Source organism: Neoarius graeffei, chromosome 6, assembly GCF_027579695.1.
Source record: "Neoarius graeffei isolate fNeoGra1 chromosome 6, fNeoGra1.pri, whole genome shotgun sequence".
Lineage (NCBI taxonomy): Eukaryota > Metazoa > Chordata > Actinopteri > Siluriformes > Ariidae > Neoarius > Neoarius graeffei.
The window spans coordinates 86,381,607-86,401,528 of NC_083574.1; the positions used below are offsets into that span (position 1 = coordinate 86,381,607).

Here is a 19,922-nt window from a genome sequence, read left to right on the forward strand (position 1 = left end):
ACCCACTTTTATACAGTATGTGGTACTGAAACCCAGGACATATCCAAAGTGGACAGTGGGAAAAACAAAACAGTACTATTTTCATTTCATATTGCTATTGTATGCTCAGCACAGGAGCAAACTGACACAACTGGTACAGGGCCGTATTCAGAGTCCGGGTCTTGGGTTCAAAAATTTGTCAACGTTTACTCAGGGAATGTTCCTAGTACTGTATTCAGAGTCAGGTTCTGCTTATGGTTAAGTTTTCTGGACATCCCATTCAGATGCCACTGGGGTCGCACGAGCCAGTGCATACTTAGTGCCAGCTCCAAGCCTGGATAGATTGAGGAGGGTTGCGTCAGGAAGGGCATCCGGTGTAAAACCTATGCCAAATCAAATATGTGGAACAGATCCGCTGTGGCAACCCCTAACAGGAGCAGCTGAAAGAAGTAGATGATTCAGATGACTAAGGGTCCGGTCTCACAACACTGGACTGTACCTATACCTGAATTTAGTTCCAGTCTAGAGCAGACCCCCCCCAAGTAGTAGCACATTATTTCGCGTCATACTGTACAGCTTGGACTTCAAAACAACCCATTCACACACTCCAGTGGTTGAAATAATATGGATAGGTCACGGATTACAGAAATATAATAAAAAAAAATACAGAGTGGTTACAGATTTTAATACATGCATCACGGATGCTAATAATTTACGGATTGCTCACGGACATTTCAGTATATTACAGATCGGTTACCGATTTCATACGGATGATGCATCACGGATAAAAAATTAAGAAGTCTAAAACAATTAAATGTTTGGACTGCTGAAGTTCATCATTATTAAAATATCTTACCTGCATTTATATGTTTACTTTATTAATTTACTATTGATATTTCACGGAAAATCATATATCCGTGAATAAAAGATCTATGCTTTTTTGTATTTTTTTTTTCCGTGAATCCGTATTCCATGACTTCATGATGCAAAAAGGATGTACAAAGATGCCTGGGGAAAAATAACAGGGTATCTGCACATTTTTTAAGTACAAATTTAAAGACTTTTAAGACCTTTTCAAGACCTCTAAATGGAAAAATTAAGACTGTACCATGGCAAAGAAAATGATAAATACGACAACTTAAAACTGTTTTCCGCAATAGTCTTTTAATAGCCCAGTAAACTAGACCCACCCGCCTAGCGGCCAAAAATATTTTTGCCTAGTGAGTGGGTCTAGCCTCGCACCATATAAACAAAAACACCCCGGGCATCAAATCGTGCCCGCCAATCACAACGCAAGGTTTTTGTTTGGATTCTTTGGGCGGGCTTTTGCAGGAGTGACGACAAAGCTGCGCGACGCTGGAGAAAGCACAGCAGGAAAGATGGCTACGGCTAGTGAACAGCGTGCGTTTGACTCCGCTTTCGTTGAAACATGAGCAGGAAGAGGCTCTCCGCTCATTCCTTTTCAAGAAGGACGTTTTCGCTGTTTTGCCGACCAGCTATGGCAAAAGTCTGATCTACCAGCTGGCTCCGCTCGTAGCCAAAAGGATGGGGCTAGTTTGTGCAGTACGAAGAATTAATAAACAGCTTTGAAACATTACTATTTGATTGTTTCTTATTTTCCCGTTATTTTAAATTTAAGGGAAATTATTTCACCAAACACCACTAAATAAAAACTCTCAAAAACAGTTTAAGCAAACCCTTGAAAAACACTTGGAAAAAAAATGAGTGTATGTGGTACAGACTCCAAACTTGTGGTCATTATCTCCAAACTTCTTAATATCTAGAACCTGTTTATTAATTAATACGCATTTTGAAAAATTATTTATTTCAAGGCCTCCCCCACTGCTTTCTGTCGCTCTGACTACGTCACAGTCACTGTTGTGCTGATTGGTCAGAGCGTTGGCCTATAGACCCCTTTCACTGACGTCACCCGAAACCGGAAGTAAACAGACCCTGCGCCATATTGGAAGACCAACAAATTCGTGATTAGGGGGAAATAACGGCAGCGGTATATGAACCCACGAGAATAAAGTGGAGTGGCAAACGACTTAAACAAACAAATCCGAGCTGTTTTATTTATGATTTATTGGCCCAACAGTAGACTTGAAAGAAACCTGTGTGAGACTTGGCAAAAAACTGTGGATATAATGGATAAGTCTGTGCATGATCTGCGGACACTTTGAGGTAAGCAAACGCAAGAAATTCAGATTTAAAACATGCTAAATTGGCCCCAAGTTGATAACTGTATGAGGAGCAAGCCTCCCAGACTTATACAATTTAATAATAATAATAATAATAATAATAATAATAATAATAATAATTTAGGATGGTTTGGGGCTTGCTCTCCCTCCTATTATATAAATAAAGCATAGTTGTTGTGTAGGCATATATCATAAATACATATGTATAATTTGGATAAATTAACCTAAATTATGGATACCTTAATAGTAACAAAAAGTATTACTTTTTCAACTGAAAAGATATATTATTAAAAGATAAATATCAACACGATTACCTTGGCCATAACTATGTGTAGGTTATTCTTAATAACAGCTGTAATATCACGACCCAAGCCGCTAACAACATAATTGTAAGCCTGTAGCCCTTTGTAGGCTTTCAAGTCATCAGCAGTGTAGGCATTGGGTGTAAACAACAAATAGTTTACAATGTCTGGGTAGCAAACAGATGGCAGAATTGGTGTCCGGTCCTCCTTATATTTCCATTCTCCCTTGCCGCGAGTCTTATCATATGGGTCAAACCCATCAATCACAGCCAGTTTCTCCACATACCGTGCCCTTTCTGCAGCTGGTAATGTACTCACATAACCAGAATTATCATCCATCGTGTCACTTTACTCTCGCTCGTACTTTGTTTTATATTGTGAGTGCATGTACTTGGTCTTCCAATATGGCGCCTAACAAAATCTCGCGGTGCGGTGACATCATGCGGTAGCCCTCTATACGCACAGAGACAGTTTGAAAGACAGCGGTTTGTTCCTCCTACCCCCGTCGGAAATGTCTACGGATCGAGGCCAGACTAAATATTCACACTTAGTCTGGCTTGCCAGGCTAGTTTTTTAACTAACTTTAAGAAGAATGCACACAATTGGGGAACAACAGGGTGCATCAATGACAACTGTTAGACATGCAAACAGCTGAAGCAAAGTCGTGTGTCCTGGGCCTGCAGAACTACTGTAGCAGCAAGGAGAAGACTGGGGTTTACTGGAGAAAACACCATGAATCATTTCAAAAACGAAAACAATAAATGGCAAGTAGAACCAGCTGAACAACCTTAGCCGGCATTATTTCAATCCCCAAAGATTATCTTTGATGTGTGATTTTGTGTCCGACAGCAAAATCAGTCTGAGTGTGGTACAGTATACAGCTGGCTGAGGAGGTTCTCGAGTATCTTCTGCATTATAGCAGGTAACAGCATAAACCTGTTTATGCAGTCATACAATCATCAGAGCGTTACATTAAACACAGAAAAACAACTGTCACCTTTCATAACCATTATCATCAATATTAATCAATGTGTTGTAATAACTGTAAACTAATTATCATCAGTGCAATTGTTATATCAATGTTCATTATTCAAAAATAATCATTAATTATTGTCTATAATCCATGAATAATTGTTTGTATTACTACTACTACTACCAATAATAATAATAATAAATACTTTTTTAATAATAATAAAAAAAATTAACTCAATTTTACAACATTTTAATAATCACTACTTATTAGCTATATTAATTAATAATTAATAGAGTAGCAATTTTTATAATTCAGCATTATTAATTACTACTTAATTAATAAGCAGTGATTATCAAAATGTAATTTAATTATTAATAAGTAGTAATTATTATCAACTACTACTTAATTATACTAATAATTAATAAGTAGTGATTATTAAAATGCTATAAAATTGAGTTATAAGATTAGTTAAAATTATTATTAAAAAAGTAGTAATTATTATTATTATTAGTAGTAGTAGTGATACAAACAATTATTCATGGATTATAGATAATAATTTGTTTTTAATAGTGAACATTGATATAACAATTGTACTGATAATAATAATAACAACAAGTATTACTAGTAGTATTATTGTTTATTATTATTATTATTAGTAGTACAGTTATTTTATATCAATGTTCACTATTTTAAAAAATTATCTATAATCCATGAGTATTTGTTTGTATTCTACCAATTACTACTTTTTAATAATTATTTGTAATAATTTTTAATAACTTAATTTTATAACATTTAATAATCCCTAGTACTTATTAATCACTAATTCATGAGTAATTATGATTAATAATCAATAATAATTACTACTACTACTAATTTATTATTAGTGGTTGTTAATATTATTCTTATTATTATATTAAAAACACTGTTGTAGACGATAGGTAATAAAACTAAAAAACTTTTTGTACAAATTATTTATATTGTACTATATTTAGAATTATTGTATTTTCTGTAGTTCTTTTTAATTGAGTTTTAAAATAAAGCTTGTTTATATATTTATATTAAACTTAGTACAATAAACAATGTTAATTATGTAAAAAAATGATGCTAATCATTATTATTATTATTATTATGTCCTATAAGTCCCATTTTCCACCTGACTCTTGTGCGCATGCGCGAACCCCCCTGCGTTTCACTCCGGAGTGCTTGACCTCTAACACACACACGCACACAGTTTCCCAGTCCGCCATGTCCCCAGCGCTGCGTTATCGTCTTTAAACACATTTGTGCGATCCAGCGCTTTTTATCGCAAACGATTCTTCTCCTTATTTGGGGGGTATTTGTCATCCCCCAACCACTTGTCGTTAAACAGACATCTTCCCATAATTATCAACGCTTTCTAGCGCCCACGTACTGTAAGCTACCTGCGTATCTCTCACTCTTCACAACCACCACAACCACACCACACTTCCTCCAGTAGCCTCCTAACGTTAGTTCTTGATCTACGGAATGCACAGAACGCACAGAACCAATGCTGCCCCCAAAAGCTACGCTGGTCACTTTTAAAATTACGGTTAAAAAAATACCCCAAACCGGATGGAGACATTTCACTCGTTCGGTCCAATATTAAATTTAATACCTCCCTTTCGAAAATTCCAGTCATTCCAAACAATTTAAGACGTTTTTAGGCCTTGAAAACCGAAAGTTGTATTTAAGACTTTTTAAGACGTTTTAAGGACCCGCGGGAACCCTGAATAGAGCACGTGCTCGGACAATGTAAACAATTCCCTGATTGGTCAGATGTTTTATTGGATCAGGTCCAGGCCTGGAAAAATCGCTCCAGAAGCAATCTCAGCGATACGGATAAACCCAGGCCTGGGCTATAGGGATCGTTATCGGTCTGGTGTGAGCACCGACCACATCAACTGCAGAGGGAATTTATTTATAGTTATCGTTATAGTTATCATTATTGTAGGACCAGGCCTTAAAAGTAAGCTCAGCTGGTTAAGGTGCTTGGTTACTGTTCAGAAGGTCAGGGCTTCAAGCCCCAACACCACCAATCTCTGCCTACTGGTCAATCCTATCTGATCCCAGCTTCCTAAGAAGAAGTGACTTCAACGTTGCCAAAAACACGCTGAAATTTCACTAGATTGCATGATGACGCCACACAGGCATGCATACGTCACATAACTGAAGAGCATCCTGTTCTTTCAAGTCAATCGTTACTTCTATAAATGTTAGTAATGCTAGAGCACGAAGAAAAGCAGATGTGACATCATTCACAAATCAGTGAAAGGTGATTTTTGCTGTTTTGCTTAACACCTTGCTAAAGTTGTGAGAACGTGCCAAATTTATCGCGAGATAAGATTTTAAAGCTAGACGGCCTTTCGATTTCATAAAATCGGTGAAATTTTGTTCCCTCTGAAATGTGGTCATTGTGATATCTGTTTATTTCTGTAATATCTCACAAAATATCAGGCCATTCTGTTCTGTGGCTGGGAAGTTATTTAATTTGAGGGGATTAAAGCAAATAATGTGCATGAAATCGCTCACTTCGTGCAGTCAAGCAGACAGAGGAAGTCCATGTGGGTGCGCATGCGCAGGTTTACCTTTGAGCGTGCACTGACAGTTCCATCATTCTGTCTCTAAACGAACAGCTGATCACACTGAGGTGCTCGCTGAGCGCCGATATTTATTAGTTTGGTTCTGCGTTTCCTTTCCTTCGTATATAACATCACGTCTTCTCGCTTTCTTTCCGTTACTGTAGTCGGTCTTTCACGTTTCATTCACACACTCGCATCCTCCATTTTTCTCTCCTGTTTCAAGTTTGTATCCCACAATACCTTGCGTGAATGGGGAAAGCCCACCACGTCATGCATGACGTAGTATCTTGAATTGCGTCATGGTAAAGTGTAACAGTATATATATTGATCTCACTTGCACCCAGCTTTTCACATGAATACCGACCTCTAGAGGCAGAACCGCTTGGCTCTCTCTCACAGTTCCTGGAGAGTGAGCGAGTGGTAAGTTCTACAACCCCGATTCCAAAAAAGTTGGGACAAAGTACAAATTGTAAATAAAACGGAATGCAATAATTTACAAATCTCAAAAACTGATATTGTATTCACAATAGAACATAGACAACATATCAAATGTCGAAAGTGAGACATTTTGAAATTTCATGCCAAATATTGGCTCATTTGAAATTTCATGACAGCAACACATCTCAAAAAAGTTGGGACAGGGGCAATAAGAGGCTGGAAAAGTTAAAGGTACAAAAAAGGAACAGCTGGAGGACCAAATTGCAACTCATTAGGTCAATTGGCAATAGGTCATTAACATGACTGGGTATAAAAAGAGCATCTTGGAGTGGCAGCGGCTCTCAGAAGTAAAGATGGGAAGAGGATCACCAATCCCCCTAATTCTGCGCCGACAAATGGTGGAGCAATATCAGAAAGGAGTTCGACAGTGTAAAATTGCAAAGAGTTTGAACATATCATCATCTACAGTGCATAATATCATCAAAAGATTCAGAGAATCTGGAAGAATCTCTGTGCGTAAGGGTCAAGGCCGGAAAACCATACTGGGTGCCCGTGATCTTCGGGCCCTTAGATGGCACTGCATCACATACAGGCATGCTTCTGTATTGGAAATCACAAAATGGGCTCAAGAATATTTCCAGAGAACATTATCTGTGAACACAATTCACCGTGCCATCCGCCGTTGCCAGCTAAAACTCTACAGTTCAAAGAAGAAGCCGTATCTAAACACGATCCAGAAGCGCAGACGTCTTCTCTGGGCCAAGGCTCATTTAAAATGGACTGTGGCAAAGTGGAAAACTGTTCTGTGGTCAGACGAATCAAAATTTGAAGTTCTTTATGGAAATCAGGGACGCCGTGTCATTCGGACTAAAGAGGAGAAGGACGATCCAAGTTGTTATCAGCGCTCAATTCAGAAGCCTGCATCTCTGATGGTATGGGGTTGCATTAGTGCGTGTGGCATGGGCAGCTTACACATCTGGAAAGACACCATCAATGCTGAAAGGTATATCCAGGTTCTAGAGCAGGGGTGTCAAACCTGATCCATAAAGGGCCGTGTGGCTGCAGGTTTTCATTCCAGCCATGCAGCAGCACCCTGATTTGGCTTATTCAATCAACTGACACACCCACCCTTTAATCAAGGGTGGGTGTGGCTGCAAATATTTGACTGTGAGAAGACAGTTCAGTTGATTGAATGAGCCAAGTCAGGTGTGCTGCTGCATGGCTGGAATGAAAACCTGCAGCCACAAGGCCCTTTATGGATCAGGTTTGACACCCCTGTTCTAGAGCAACATATGCTCCCATCCAGACGACGTCTCTTTCAGGGAAGACCTTGCATTTTCCAACATGACAATGCCAAACCACATACTGCATCAATTACAGCATCATGGCTGCGTAGAAGAAGGGTCCGGGTACTGAACTGGTCAGCCTGCAGTCCAGATCTTTCACCCATAGAAAACATATGGCGCATCATAAAACGGAAGATACGACAAAAAAGACCTAAGACAGTTGAGCAACTAGAATCCAACATTAGACAAGAATGGGTTAACATTCCTATCCCTAAACTTGAGCAACGTGTCTCCTCAGTCCCCAGACGTTTACAGACTGTTGTAAAGAGAAAAGGGGATGTCTCACAGTGGTAAACATGGCCTTGTCCCAACTTTTTTGAGATGTGGTGTTGTCATGAAATTTAAAATCACCTAATTTTTCTCTTTAAATGATACATTTTCTCAGTTTAAACATTTGATTTGTCATCTATGTTCTATTCTGAATAAAATATGGAATTTTGACACTTCCACATCATTGCATCCCATTTTTATTTACAGTTGTACTTTGTCCCAACTTTTTTGGAATCGGGGTTGTAGGTAAACAGCGCTCCAAACGTAATTAAATATTCATGCTCGTGTTAACATTCTAAATCAACACTCATTGATGTAGTGTCTGAACACTTGTACCGTATTTTCCGGACTATACATCGATCCGGAGTTTAAGTCGCATCAGCCAAAAAATGCATTATGAAGACGAAAAACCATATATACGTCACACCGGACTACAAGTCACACTTTTTTGAAGGGTTATTCTATCCATAGAATCTGTGATTGTATCTGATAAGCGGCGCGTGGTTACTGTGCGACTGCATTGTTTATTTAATAAATGAACAGCTGAGCAGTGATAACGCGCCCTTTGCCCTGTAAGTAGCCTAGTCTGATTATTTTAAATATCTACTACTATCTTTAATACTATCAATATCGTTATTACTAATAGCCTATATTATTATTATTATTATAACTAATATTAGTAGCCTATTACTGATGCATTAATCAGTTTGCTTTTAGAATATTTTTACCGGTAGGGCTTATTATCGCCCCATGGCTCTTTCATCTTTGTTATTAAAGCTGTAGTCATCATCGAGGAGTGTCATTCTTCATTTTTGTCGAATTTTATTTCATCAAATCAGAGGTCAAGTAGGCTATAGGTATATCATCTCCAAAGACAGGTACGGTAGTAAAAACAACCGTCTAGTGAAAAACAACAACAACAACCGCTCAGAGAAAAAAACAGGCAGAAAGTGCGCCTGCCAGTTAACGTCATATCAGATAAAAACATTAAACGTTATTCAGACCATTAACACCATAACATCAGAGACGAAGAATAAAGTTCATTTTGGAAGGAGAGTTATTTTTAAAAATGCAAAAGAAAATCATTTATAATAGCCCAGAGAAAAACTGGCTGAATATGTACCGTAACATCAAGTTATTCAATAGCCTATAGGCCGAAAATCAATACATAACTTATTTAAATAACTATAGGCCTATCATTAATAATAAAACACAGGTCAATCAAGTTTATCAAGCTGACGATTTCACTCCAAATCAGCAAATCCATTGAATTCCTCATCCTCGGTGTCGCTTCTGAACAACTCTGCCAACTCCAGCGGCAGACGAAGCGCCGTTTCCTCTTCTTCTGCGTGGCTGTCGTCAGACTCAGCATCAGCTCCAGTTATTCCAGCCTTTCGAAACCCCGACAGGATGGTTTCCGTTGTCACTGAAGCCCATGCTTTGTCAATCCACCCAATGACATCAAGGAAAGTTGCATGGCGCATCCTCCCGGTTGCCGTGAAGCTGTGTTCCCCATCAATCATCCACTGCTCCCACAGTTGTCGCAGAACTGCCTTGAAGCTCTCGCGGTGAAAAAAAAAAACATATATACGTCGCACTGGAGTATAAGTCGCATGGCCAGCCGAACCATGAAAAAAAGTGTGACTTATAGTCCGAAAAATACGGTAGTCATTGTCAGTGTATGTTATATTATTTTTAATGTCAATTTGAGCATGTTATGTCGGAGTTTACAGAGCACACGTGTGTACAGCTAATTCGTTATCTCTCCCCACGCTAGCTTTCTTTTGTGTATGCAAGCCTGCACTGCCCTGCTGACCTCCCATGTTATTTTGTGCATCCCAGGGTAAATAAAGTTTGCTGCACTGTCCCACGTTTCCTCGTCCTTCAAGCACTTCACAACGCAGATTTTATGAGGGGTTACAGAAGCAGGAAAAAATAGCGGAGAATTTAGGGCCATGTGGCTCTAAATTCATGAATTGTTCTATTTTTAAAAAACTAATACAATTGGAAGTCTGTGATTCGAATTCAGTAACTTTCGGTCCACTGAACAAAAATAACTGGGTGTCAGGGAAAATTCTTTTTATGACTCACACTTAAAAAATCTGAAAGGCAGTCTAGCTTTAATCCCTAGGGAACGTCAAAAAGTCAACAAACCTACCGACAAAGTCAGTAAATTGGCTGCACTGGAAGACTTTCACTATCGTGTAATATATATGTGACAGATAAAGGCTTCTTCTTCTTCACTTGCTTTTTAACAAGGAAAAAAACAGGGATAGAAAATATGGACTGAAGATGATCATGTTTCAAATGTAATATGATATGACAAAAACAAAAAACCCTAAAACACTAATATATGCATGCAAGTCTAGTATTCTGGCCATACTATATACTGCTGCATGAATTGAGGTTTTTCACCCACGTGACCAAGTCATGTGAGGCTGCCATTTTGGACATCACGGCTCGAATCAGTTTGAATGCGAGGAAGGCGACAAACGAAAAACATAAAAGAAAAAGGAGCGAGATGCAGAAAACACCTTCACTATCCAGCGACGTAGGGCATTTACAGGGCGAGCAGAGGGAGAGGTATTTGCAAAAATTGAGGTTAGCAGGCTTAGAGAACGACGTTTACCTGCTTCCACCAGGATTGTTCACTGACGTACGGAAGTACACGAAGCCCTCGTCTTTACCTGACTTCGGCCCACATGATCTGTATACCTATGTCGTTAAAAACCCATCGCCATACACAGGTATTGATCTGAAAGCGTATAAGAGTTTGGATACCTACAAATATTTTGTGTCAGGCTGGGTAACATGCCTACATCAGCGGGTCGTCCCTGGAGCCGGTGGTCGCCATCTTATTACAGCTAAGGTTTGTTCACATTTTCATTTACTTTCGGTCCTCAGGATAAACAAAATGTTATTAAATGTCATTAAAAAAACTTCTTAGTCTGTTGAGACATGGCCCGTTATAAATTTGCTGTTACCAGGCAATGACCAAGAACTGTATTATTAGGGTCGGTGTCTGTGTTGTAGCAGTGTACTAGCAACTAGCTGTTAGCACTAGCTAATGTCAACAACATCATAGCTGGTATGTTACTGTCACAATGTTTACGTTCAGTCATTTGGATGACTGTTAAAACCTTTCAGTCTCAAGTTTTTCCTTGACTGTATTTACTAGTTTACTGTAATTATGATCCGGCAGCTATTTACACCGGATCCAGTGTAAATAGCTGCCGGAGCGCGCTCCGGCTTGCTCCCCCTCAAATTAAGCAGCGCGCTCCGGCTTGCTCCCGGAGCACTCCGGGAGCAAGCCGGAGCGCGCTGCTTAATTTGAGGGGGAGCAAGCCGGAGCGCGCTCCGGAACCTCGGCCGGAGCACTCCGGGAGCAAGCCGGAGCGCGCTGCTTAATTTGAGGGGGAGCAAGCCGGAGCGCACTGCTTAATTTGAGGGGGAGCAAGCCGGAGCGCGCTGCTTAATTTGAGGGGGAGCAAGCCGGAGCACGCTCCGGAACCTCGGCCGGAGCACTCCGGGAGCAAGCCGGAGCGCGCTGCTTAATTTGAGGGGGAGCAAGCCGGAGCGCACTGCTTAATTTGAGGGGGAGCAAGCCGGAGCGCGCTCCGGCAGCTATTTACACTGGATCCGGTGTAAACAGCTGCCGGATCATAATTACAGTAAACTAGTAAATACAGTAAAGGAAAAACTTGAGACTGAAAGGTTTTAGCAGTCATCCAAATGACTGAACGTAAACATTGCTACAGTAACATACCAGCCATGATGTTGGTGACATTAGCTAGCTTGACCTTCAAAATGGCGGACACCGGGGCGTCACGTGACCCTGTGACGTCAGGTGAAAAACCTCAATAGTACTAGATGTAATCATCACATTGACGATGGGAAATTTCATTTATTTAAAAAAAAAAAACAGCGTACACACTCATTATTCGTCAGCATAATTCAGCGCATCCTGTTATTTGGCATTTTATTACCTTATGCCGTGACAATTAATCACTTGGACAAATGAATTGACGTTGACGATACTACATCAAGGTCATTAAATTGTCTGGGGCTGCACACGTCAATCATCTCTGAATACGTCCCATAAAGGTCTACTCATAAAGAAAATCACTCACATAGACATCCAGGATCTCATTGGTTGGTCCTTCTGCTAGAAAGGACTCTCCAGCAGTGCTGCTGATCTCATTGGGCCGTCTGTAAGTGAACATCGTCCCTCCTCCTTCGTACTTTCCAGGTCGGTCAATGGCCCAGTTTCCATTAATAATGGAACGTCCAGAGCGACTCCGCAAAGCTGCCAGGGGGGAAAAAAATGACATGCTAAAACTGGAAGCTCATGGCAAGCTGGTGGAGTGGGTGTACAAACATCTGGTTTATTTCCTCACAACTAATTATAGTGATTTTGGGAAATTTGCTGCCTGTGCATCAGCGGTTTCTGGTCATTCTGTGACAGGAGAATCGAATGATATTATGAAGTGCTGTAAAAATAAAATCATCGCATTTTCGAGCAGCGGAGTCTGTTCTTTGGATCCGCATCTCCAAAGCGATGCGATGGCGTATCAGTGATCTTTTCTGACACACAGGGTGTATTTCTGTTTCCAGTTATCTAGTATCGACCATATAATTTTACGATGTAGCAAAAATCACCAGAGACATAATTTACAAATTAATTCAGTCAGCAGAAGGAGTTTAAAGCAACACAACATTCCAGGGTAAATTCTTCAGACTTTTCCGACCTCAGTCAGACATCGCTTTTCAACAAACTGATTTGGTGTGAACTTTTGAAAAGCTCCTCGATTGTCTGTTTGGACTGAGACTGAGACTCCTCCACAGTAGCATCTGTGCTTTTGACCGTTTTTGATGCTGTCGTCTTAACAGTGGCTGAGTTTACTGGAAAATTCTTGTGCGTATTTGAAATGGCTGCTGAACTCTGGGGGGAAAGGGGACACTAATGAAAGCTTGTTTATGTCCACGACCCCTAAGGCAGGAGAGGAAGGAGAGCGAACACACGGTCCTGTCTGCCGTGAGCCAGACACACTGCTGGGGCTCGACGTGGCTCTCATTAAAGCAATGTCTCCAACAATAAAGCACTGACATTCCTCCAGTCACTCCTCATATAGCAGGAGACTGTTGTCCTCTTTGTGTGGGTCTCTCTCTCTCTCTCTCTCTCTCACACACACACACACACACACACATGCAGTGATACTGCCATTATAATCTCAGAAACAGATTTTTCTATGAGTTAAGCGAAAAGAGCTGACTTTTTTGTGATTTTTCTGAGGATAATAACCACAGATTCTTTCATGTGCTCACAATTTTACTTTAACCAAACAATCCTACAACATACACTCAATATTTGTAATACAACCCCGATTCCAAAAAAGTTGGGACAAAGTATAAATTGTACATAAACACGGAATGCAATAATTGACAAATCTCAAAAACTGATATTGTATTCACAATAGAACAGACAGCATATCAAATGTCGAAAGTGAGACATTTTGAAATTTCATGCCAAATATTGGCTCATTTGAAATTTCATGACAGCAACACGTCTCAAAAAAGTTGGGACAGGGGCAATAAGAGGCTGGAAAAGTTAAAGCTCCAAAAAAGGAACAGCTGGAGGACCAAATTGCAACTCATTAGGTCAATTGGCAATAGGTCATTAACATGACTGGGTATAAAAAGAGCATCTTGGAGTGGCAGCGGCTCTCAGAAGTAAAGATGGGAAGAGGATCACCAATCCCCCTAATTCTGCGCCGACAAATAGTGGAGCAATATCAGAAAGGAGTTCGACAGTGTAAAATTGCAAAGAGTTTGAACATATCATCATCTACAGTGCATAATATCATCAAAAGATTCAGAGAATCTGGAAGAATCTCTGTGTGTAAGGGTCAAGGCCGGAAAACCATACTGGGTGCCCGTGATCTTCGGGCCCTTAGACGGCATTGCATCACATACAGGCATGCTTCTGTATTGGAAATCACAAAATGGGCTCAGGAATATTTCCAGAGAACATTATCTGTGAACACAATTCACCGTGCCATCCGCCGTTGCCAGCTAAAACTCTATAGTTCAAAGAAGAAGCCGTATCTAAACATGATCCAGAAGCGCAGACGTCTTCTCTGGGCCAAGGCTCATTTAAAATGGACTGTGGCAAAGTGGAAAACTGTTCTGTGGTCAGACGAATCAAAATGTGAAGTTCTTTATGGAAATCAGGGACGCCGTGTCATTCGGACTAAAGAGGAGAAGGACGATCCAAGTTGTTATCAGCGCTCAGTTCAGAAGCCTGCATCTCTGATGGTATGGGGTTGCATTAGTGCGTGTGGCATGGGCAGCTTACACATCTGGAAAGACACCATCAATGCTGAAAGGTATATCCAGGTTCTAGAGCAACATATGCTCCCATCCAGACGACGTCTCTTTCAGGGAAGACCTTGCATTTTCCAACATGACAATGCCAAACCACATACTGCATCAATTACAGCATCATGACTGCGTAGAAGAAGGGTCCGGGTACTGAACTGGCCAGCCTGCAGTCCAGATCTTTCACCCATAGAAAACATTTGGCGCATCATAAAACGGAAGATACGACAAAAAAGACCTAAGACAGTTGAGCAACTAGAATCCTACATTAGACAAGAATGGGTTAACATTCCTATCCCTAAACTTGAGCAACTTGTCTCCTCAGTCCCCAGACGTTTACAGACTGTTGTAAAGAGAAAAGGGGATGTCTCACAGTGGTAAACATGGCCTTGTCTCAACTTTTTTGAGATGTGGTGTTGTCATGAAATTTAAAATCACCTAATTTTTCTCTTTAAATGATACATTTTCTCAGTTTAAACATTTGATATGTCATCTATGTTCTATTCTGAATAAAATATGGAATTTTGAAACTTCCACATCGTTGCATTACGTTTTTATTTACAATTTGTACTTTGTCCCAACTTTTTTGGAATCGGGGTTTTAAGTTTCACAGATTCACTACTTCAGTTCATGATGATGGGCTTCTATATCAGTTTAGTGTAGTTTATCATAGATTTAACAGTTCTCATCTCATCTCATTATCTTTAGCCGCTTTATCCTGTTCTACAGGGTCGCAGGCAAGCTGGAGCCTATCCCAGCTGACTACGGGCGAAAGGCGGGGTACATCCTGGACAAGTCGCCAGGTTATCACAGGGCTGACACATAGACACAGACAACCATTCACACTCACATTCACACCTACGGTCAATTTAGAGTCACCAGTTAACCTAACCTGCATGTCTTTGGACTGTGGGGGAAACCGGAGCACCCGGAGGAAACCCACGCGGACACGGGGAGAACATGCAAACTCCACACAGAAAGGCCCTCGCCGGCCACGGGGCTCGAACCCGGACCTTCTCGCTGTGAGGTGACAGCGCTAAACACTACACCACCGTGCCGCCCCGGAAACGGAGCATTTTTATTATTTTTTTTTTTGCAAATTCAATGAATAAAAACTTTCAACAAAATGTCCAACAAAATCATTTCCGCTTAGAATGTAAACAAACCGATGAAATGACAGGAGCAATTTGTGAAAATGTGATAATAATAAAATAATAATTCTTGAAAAAAAAAGATACGTTCTTACCATCAAATACTTTCATCCCATATTTTGTTGCTTTTTTCTTTTTGTATTTTTTGGGCTTTTGCTTTCGAGTAGAGTTTTTATTTTGTCCTCGGTTGGTTCAGCAACACGCTCTGCCATTTTGTTTTTCTCTACTCATGGTATATGAGCTGATATCCTAGCAGTAGAGTAGCCAATCAGAGCGCACGATTGCTCATATCCAGTGAATGTAGATAAAATAAAGTGTAATATTATTTACACTCTCAAAATGTACCACTTGTACAGGAAGGGACAGAGCAGGCTATACTTCCTGACGAGGCTGCGGTCCTTTAACATCTGCAGGAAACTCCTGTGGATGTTCTATCAGTCTGTGGTCGCCAGCGTCCTGTTTTACACCATGGTGTGCTGGGGGGGGCAGCACATCCAAGAAGGACACATCCAGGCTGGACAAACTGATCAGGCGGGCCGACTCTGTGGTCGGCATGAAGCTGGACTCTCTGGTGATGGTGGCAGAGAAGAGGACTATGGACAAACTATTGAACATCATGGACGATGCCAGTCACCCTCTGCACACCGTCATCAGCAACCAGAGGAGCCTGTTCAGTGACGGAATGCTCCTTCCCAAGTGCAGGACGAACAGACTCGAAAACTCCTTTGTCCCTCACGCCATCAGACTGTACAACTCCTCTCTGGGGGGGAGGAGGGGTAACAGGAGGACAGAGGACGGGAAGGAGCAGTAGCCTAGCCGAACAATAAGCAATATTGGTCAATGTGCAATATAATGTGCAATACCTCTTCTGCTGGACTATTTTCCCCCCCTCTTCCCCATATCTTATTCTTTTTTTTATATTTGTATATGTAAATATTTAATTTAATTAATCTAGAAGTTTTTCTCTATTTCTATTCTCTGTTTATCTGTAATGATGCTACTGGAATTTTAATTTCCCTCAGGGAACCCTCCCAAAGGGATCAATAAAGTTCTATCTAATCTAATCTAATCTAATCTAATCTAAAATATATTACTGGACAGTTAGGGGTGCAACAGCTCGTCACTGGATCAGTACCCTCTAAGGTACTGATTTGTACCCTTTATATAGTGATTGGGAATATATATGTACTTTCTAGGCCCTAAAAGGCTACACGTAGTTACCTTCAGGTCCAATAATGAGCCCTAGGGGTACATTAGTGTAGGTTGGACCTTGGGGGACAAAAATGGACTCCTACTGTACCCCTATTTCTGACAGTGTGTACATTTACAGTATATGTGTTGATCTCATCTCATTATCTCTAGCCGCTTTATCCTGTTCTACAGGGTCGCAGGCAAGCTGGAGCCTATCCCAGCTGACTACGGGCGAAAGGCGGGGTACACCCTGGACAAGTCGCCAGGTCATCACAGGGCTGACACATAGACAACCATTCACACTCACATTCACACCTACGCTCAATTTAGAGTCACCAGTTAACCTAACCTGCATGTCTTTGGACTGTGGGGGAAACCGGAGCACCCGGAGGAAACCCACGCGGACACGCGGAGAACATGCAAACTCCACACAGAAAGGCCCTCGCCGGCCACAGGGCTCGAACCCGGACCTTCTTGCTGTGAGGCGACAGCGCTAACCACTACACCACCGTGCCGCATATGTGTTGATATTAATCATAATTATATTACAATGATCATTATTGCAGTAGTTTGTAATTAACTAATTTTTATCAGAAGTGCTGTGTGTGAATGAGCAAAGTGGAAGTTAACTCTTTACACCTGAAATCAGGTAAATCAGATTCTTAAATATGCAGCATTGTGTTCTCCGTGTGTGTGTGTGTAAACGTCTACTCACCGAGGTAGTTTTGGCTCTTGACCATCTCAGTGATGTTGATTTTGGTGGCTCCCTGTGGGATCTCTACGATCTTGTGGTAACCCACTTTGGACAGGCTGTGCTGGAACAGTCCAGAAATCAGCCGACATGCCGTGTTGTCCCCGCCACACACGCCACATTTATCCGGCACCTTCCCTGAACCCAACAGCTCATCACATCCTGGACTCTGTCACACACAAGCAATAAAAAATAAATAAATAAATAAATAAATAAAAAATCCAGAAAGAGTGTTTCATATGACGCACCTGCCACTGATTTTCTCACCATATGATGAGGATTCTTTCACTGTGCTGGATGTGGGGAAAAGATGTTTAAAGATTCAAAAGCTGAAAGTAATCATAGTTATTCTGACTGGTCATAGTCTATGAATGTATATGACAGAAATAGAGACGGCACGATTCCACTTTCTTTTCTGATACCTTCAGTATCAGTTGATAACAAAATCCATCCGATATCGTTTTCTTTAAAATGATCTTTTTAACTTAAAGCTATACTGCCTTTCATATTTTTACGTGTAGGTCATAAAAAACTTTTTCCCGACACCCAGTTATTTTTGTTTAGTGGACCGAAAGCTAAATTCGAATCACAGACTTCCAATTTTATTCATTTTTTAAAAAATAGAACAATTAATGAATTTATCTCCACGTGGCCCTAAATTCTCCGCTATTTTTTCCTGCTTCATCATGACGCAATACAAGATGCTATGTCATGCATCACATCACGTGGTGGGCTTTCCCCGTTCGTGCAAGGCATTGTGGGATACAAATTTGAAACAGGAGAGAAAAATGGAGGACGTGAGTGTGCGAATGAAACGTGAAAGACCGACTACAGTAACGGAAAGAAAGCGAGAAGAAAAGATGTTATGTTCTATACGAAGGAAAGGAAACGCAGGACCAAACTAATAAATATCGGCACTCAGCGAGCACCTCGGTGTGATCAGCTGTTCGTTTAGCGACAGAATGATGGAACTGTCAGTGCACGCTCAAAGGTAAACCTGCACACACACACACACGGACTTCCTCTGTCTGCTTGACTGCACAAAGTGAGCGATTTCATGCACATTCATCTCATCTCATTATCTCTAGCCGCTTTATCCTGTTCTACAGGGTCGCAGGCAAGCTGGAGCCTATCCCAGCTGACTACGGGCGAAAGGCGGGGTACACCCTGGACAAGTCGCCAGGTCATCACAGGGCTGACACATAGACACAGACAACCATTCACACTCTCATTCACACCTACGCTCAATTTAGAGTCACCAGTTAACCTAACCTGCATGTCTTTGGACTGTTGGGGAAACCGGAGCACCCGGAGGAAACCCACGCGGACACGGGGAGAACATGCAAACTCCACACAGAAAGGCCCTCGCCGGCCATGGGGCTCGAACCCGGACCTTCTTGCTGTGAGGCGACAGTGCTAACCACTACACCACCGTGCCGCCCACTATTTTATGAGATATTACAGAAATAAACATACCGTATATCACAATGACCACATTTCAGACGGAACTAAATTTCACCGATTTTATGAAATCGAAAGGCCGTCTAGCTTTCAACATTTTACAAATATTGAAACCATACACAGCTAAAAACACAACTTACCCAAAACCACAGCTTATAACTCTTCCACACAAAATCACTTGCTTTGCAAATACAGGGAGTTGAAAAACAATTTGATATAATTTCACAATCTAATAACTTTGCCAATTCTTGTTCAACTGACCTTAAATTTTAACAGCATGTGTGGAAACAGGTCAAAATTTTATGTTTAATGTTTTTTTTTTTTTTTTTTTTTTAAAGATATTTTTTTGGGCTTTTTGCACCTTTATTGGATAGGACAGTGTAGAGACAGGAAATGAGCGGGAGAGAGACGGGAAGGGATCGGGAAATGACCTCGGGCCGGAATCGAACCCGGGTCGCCCGCATTCATGGTATGGCGCCTTAACCACCTGAGCCACGACGCCCCCAATGTTTTTTGTTTTTATCTTTTTAGGTATAGAAACGCCATTCGCTGGAAAAGAAAAGGCGTTTTGTGTGTTAGAGTATGCTCGAAGACGGTCGAACAAGTCGAAAATTTGTGAAATTGTTCATGGAATCCACATACCTTTGAATTTCTCATTCAAATTTTGAGGAATAAATCGTATATTGCTTACCATTAAGCCTGTTCAGTTTCATTTGCCTCGACTATGTAGTTTCTGGGATATTTGCATCTCAAATAATATTAAATTTTTGAAACACCCTGTATAAGAAATATAATCAAGTCTCATCTCATTATCTCTAGCCGCTTTATCCTTCTACAGGGTCGCAGGCAAGCTGGAGCCTATCCCAGCTGACTATGGGCGA

The 19,922-nt window shown here is 40.9% G+C and overlaps 1 protein-coding gene across 3 annotated transcripts in view; it reads right to left on the bottom strand.

Moving 5' to 3' along the window:
• The window catches only part of LOC132888133 (thrombospondin type-1 domain-containing protein 4-like), a 168,067-nt gene that overhangs the window by 28,154 nt on the left and 119,991 nt on the right, over positions 1-19,922 (bottom strand). For all 3 annotated transcript variants that reach the window (XR_009654906.1, XM_060924148.1, XM_060924149.1), the window contains 2 exons: positions 17,545-17,749; positions 12,240-12,415 (listed from right to left, as the gene is read on the bottom strand). Coding sequence is in view for 2 of the 3 variants with exons in the window: in XM_060924148.1 (XP_060780131.1) it covers positions 12,240-12,415; positions 17,545-17,749 (381 nt within the window). In the remaining variant the exon portion in view is untranslated. The remainder of the gene's footprint in view (positions 1-12,239; positions 12,416-17,544; positions 17,750-19,922) is intronic.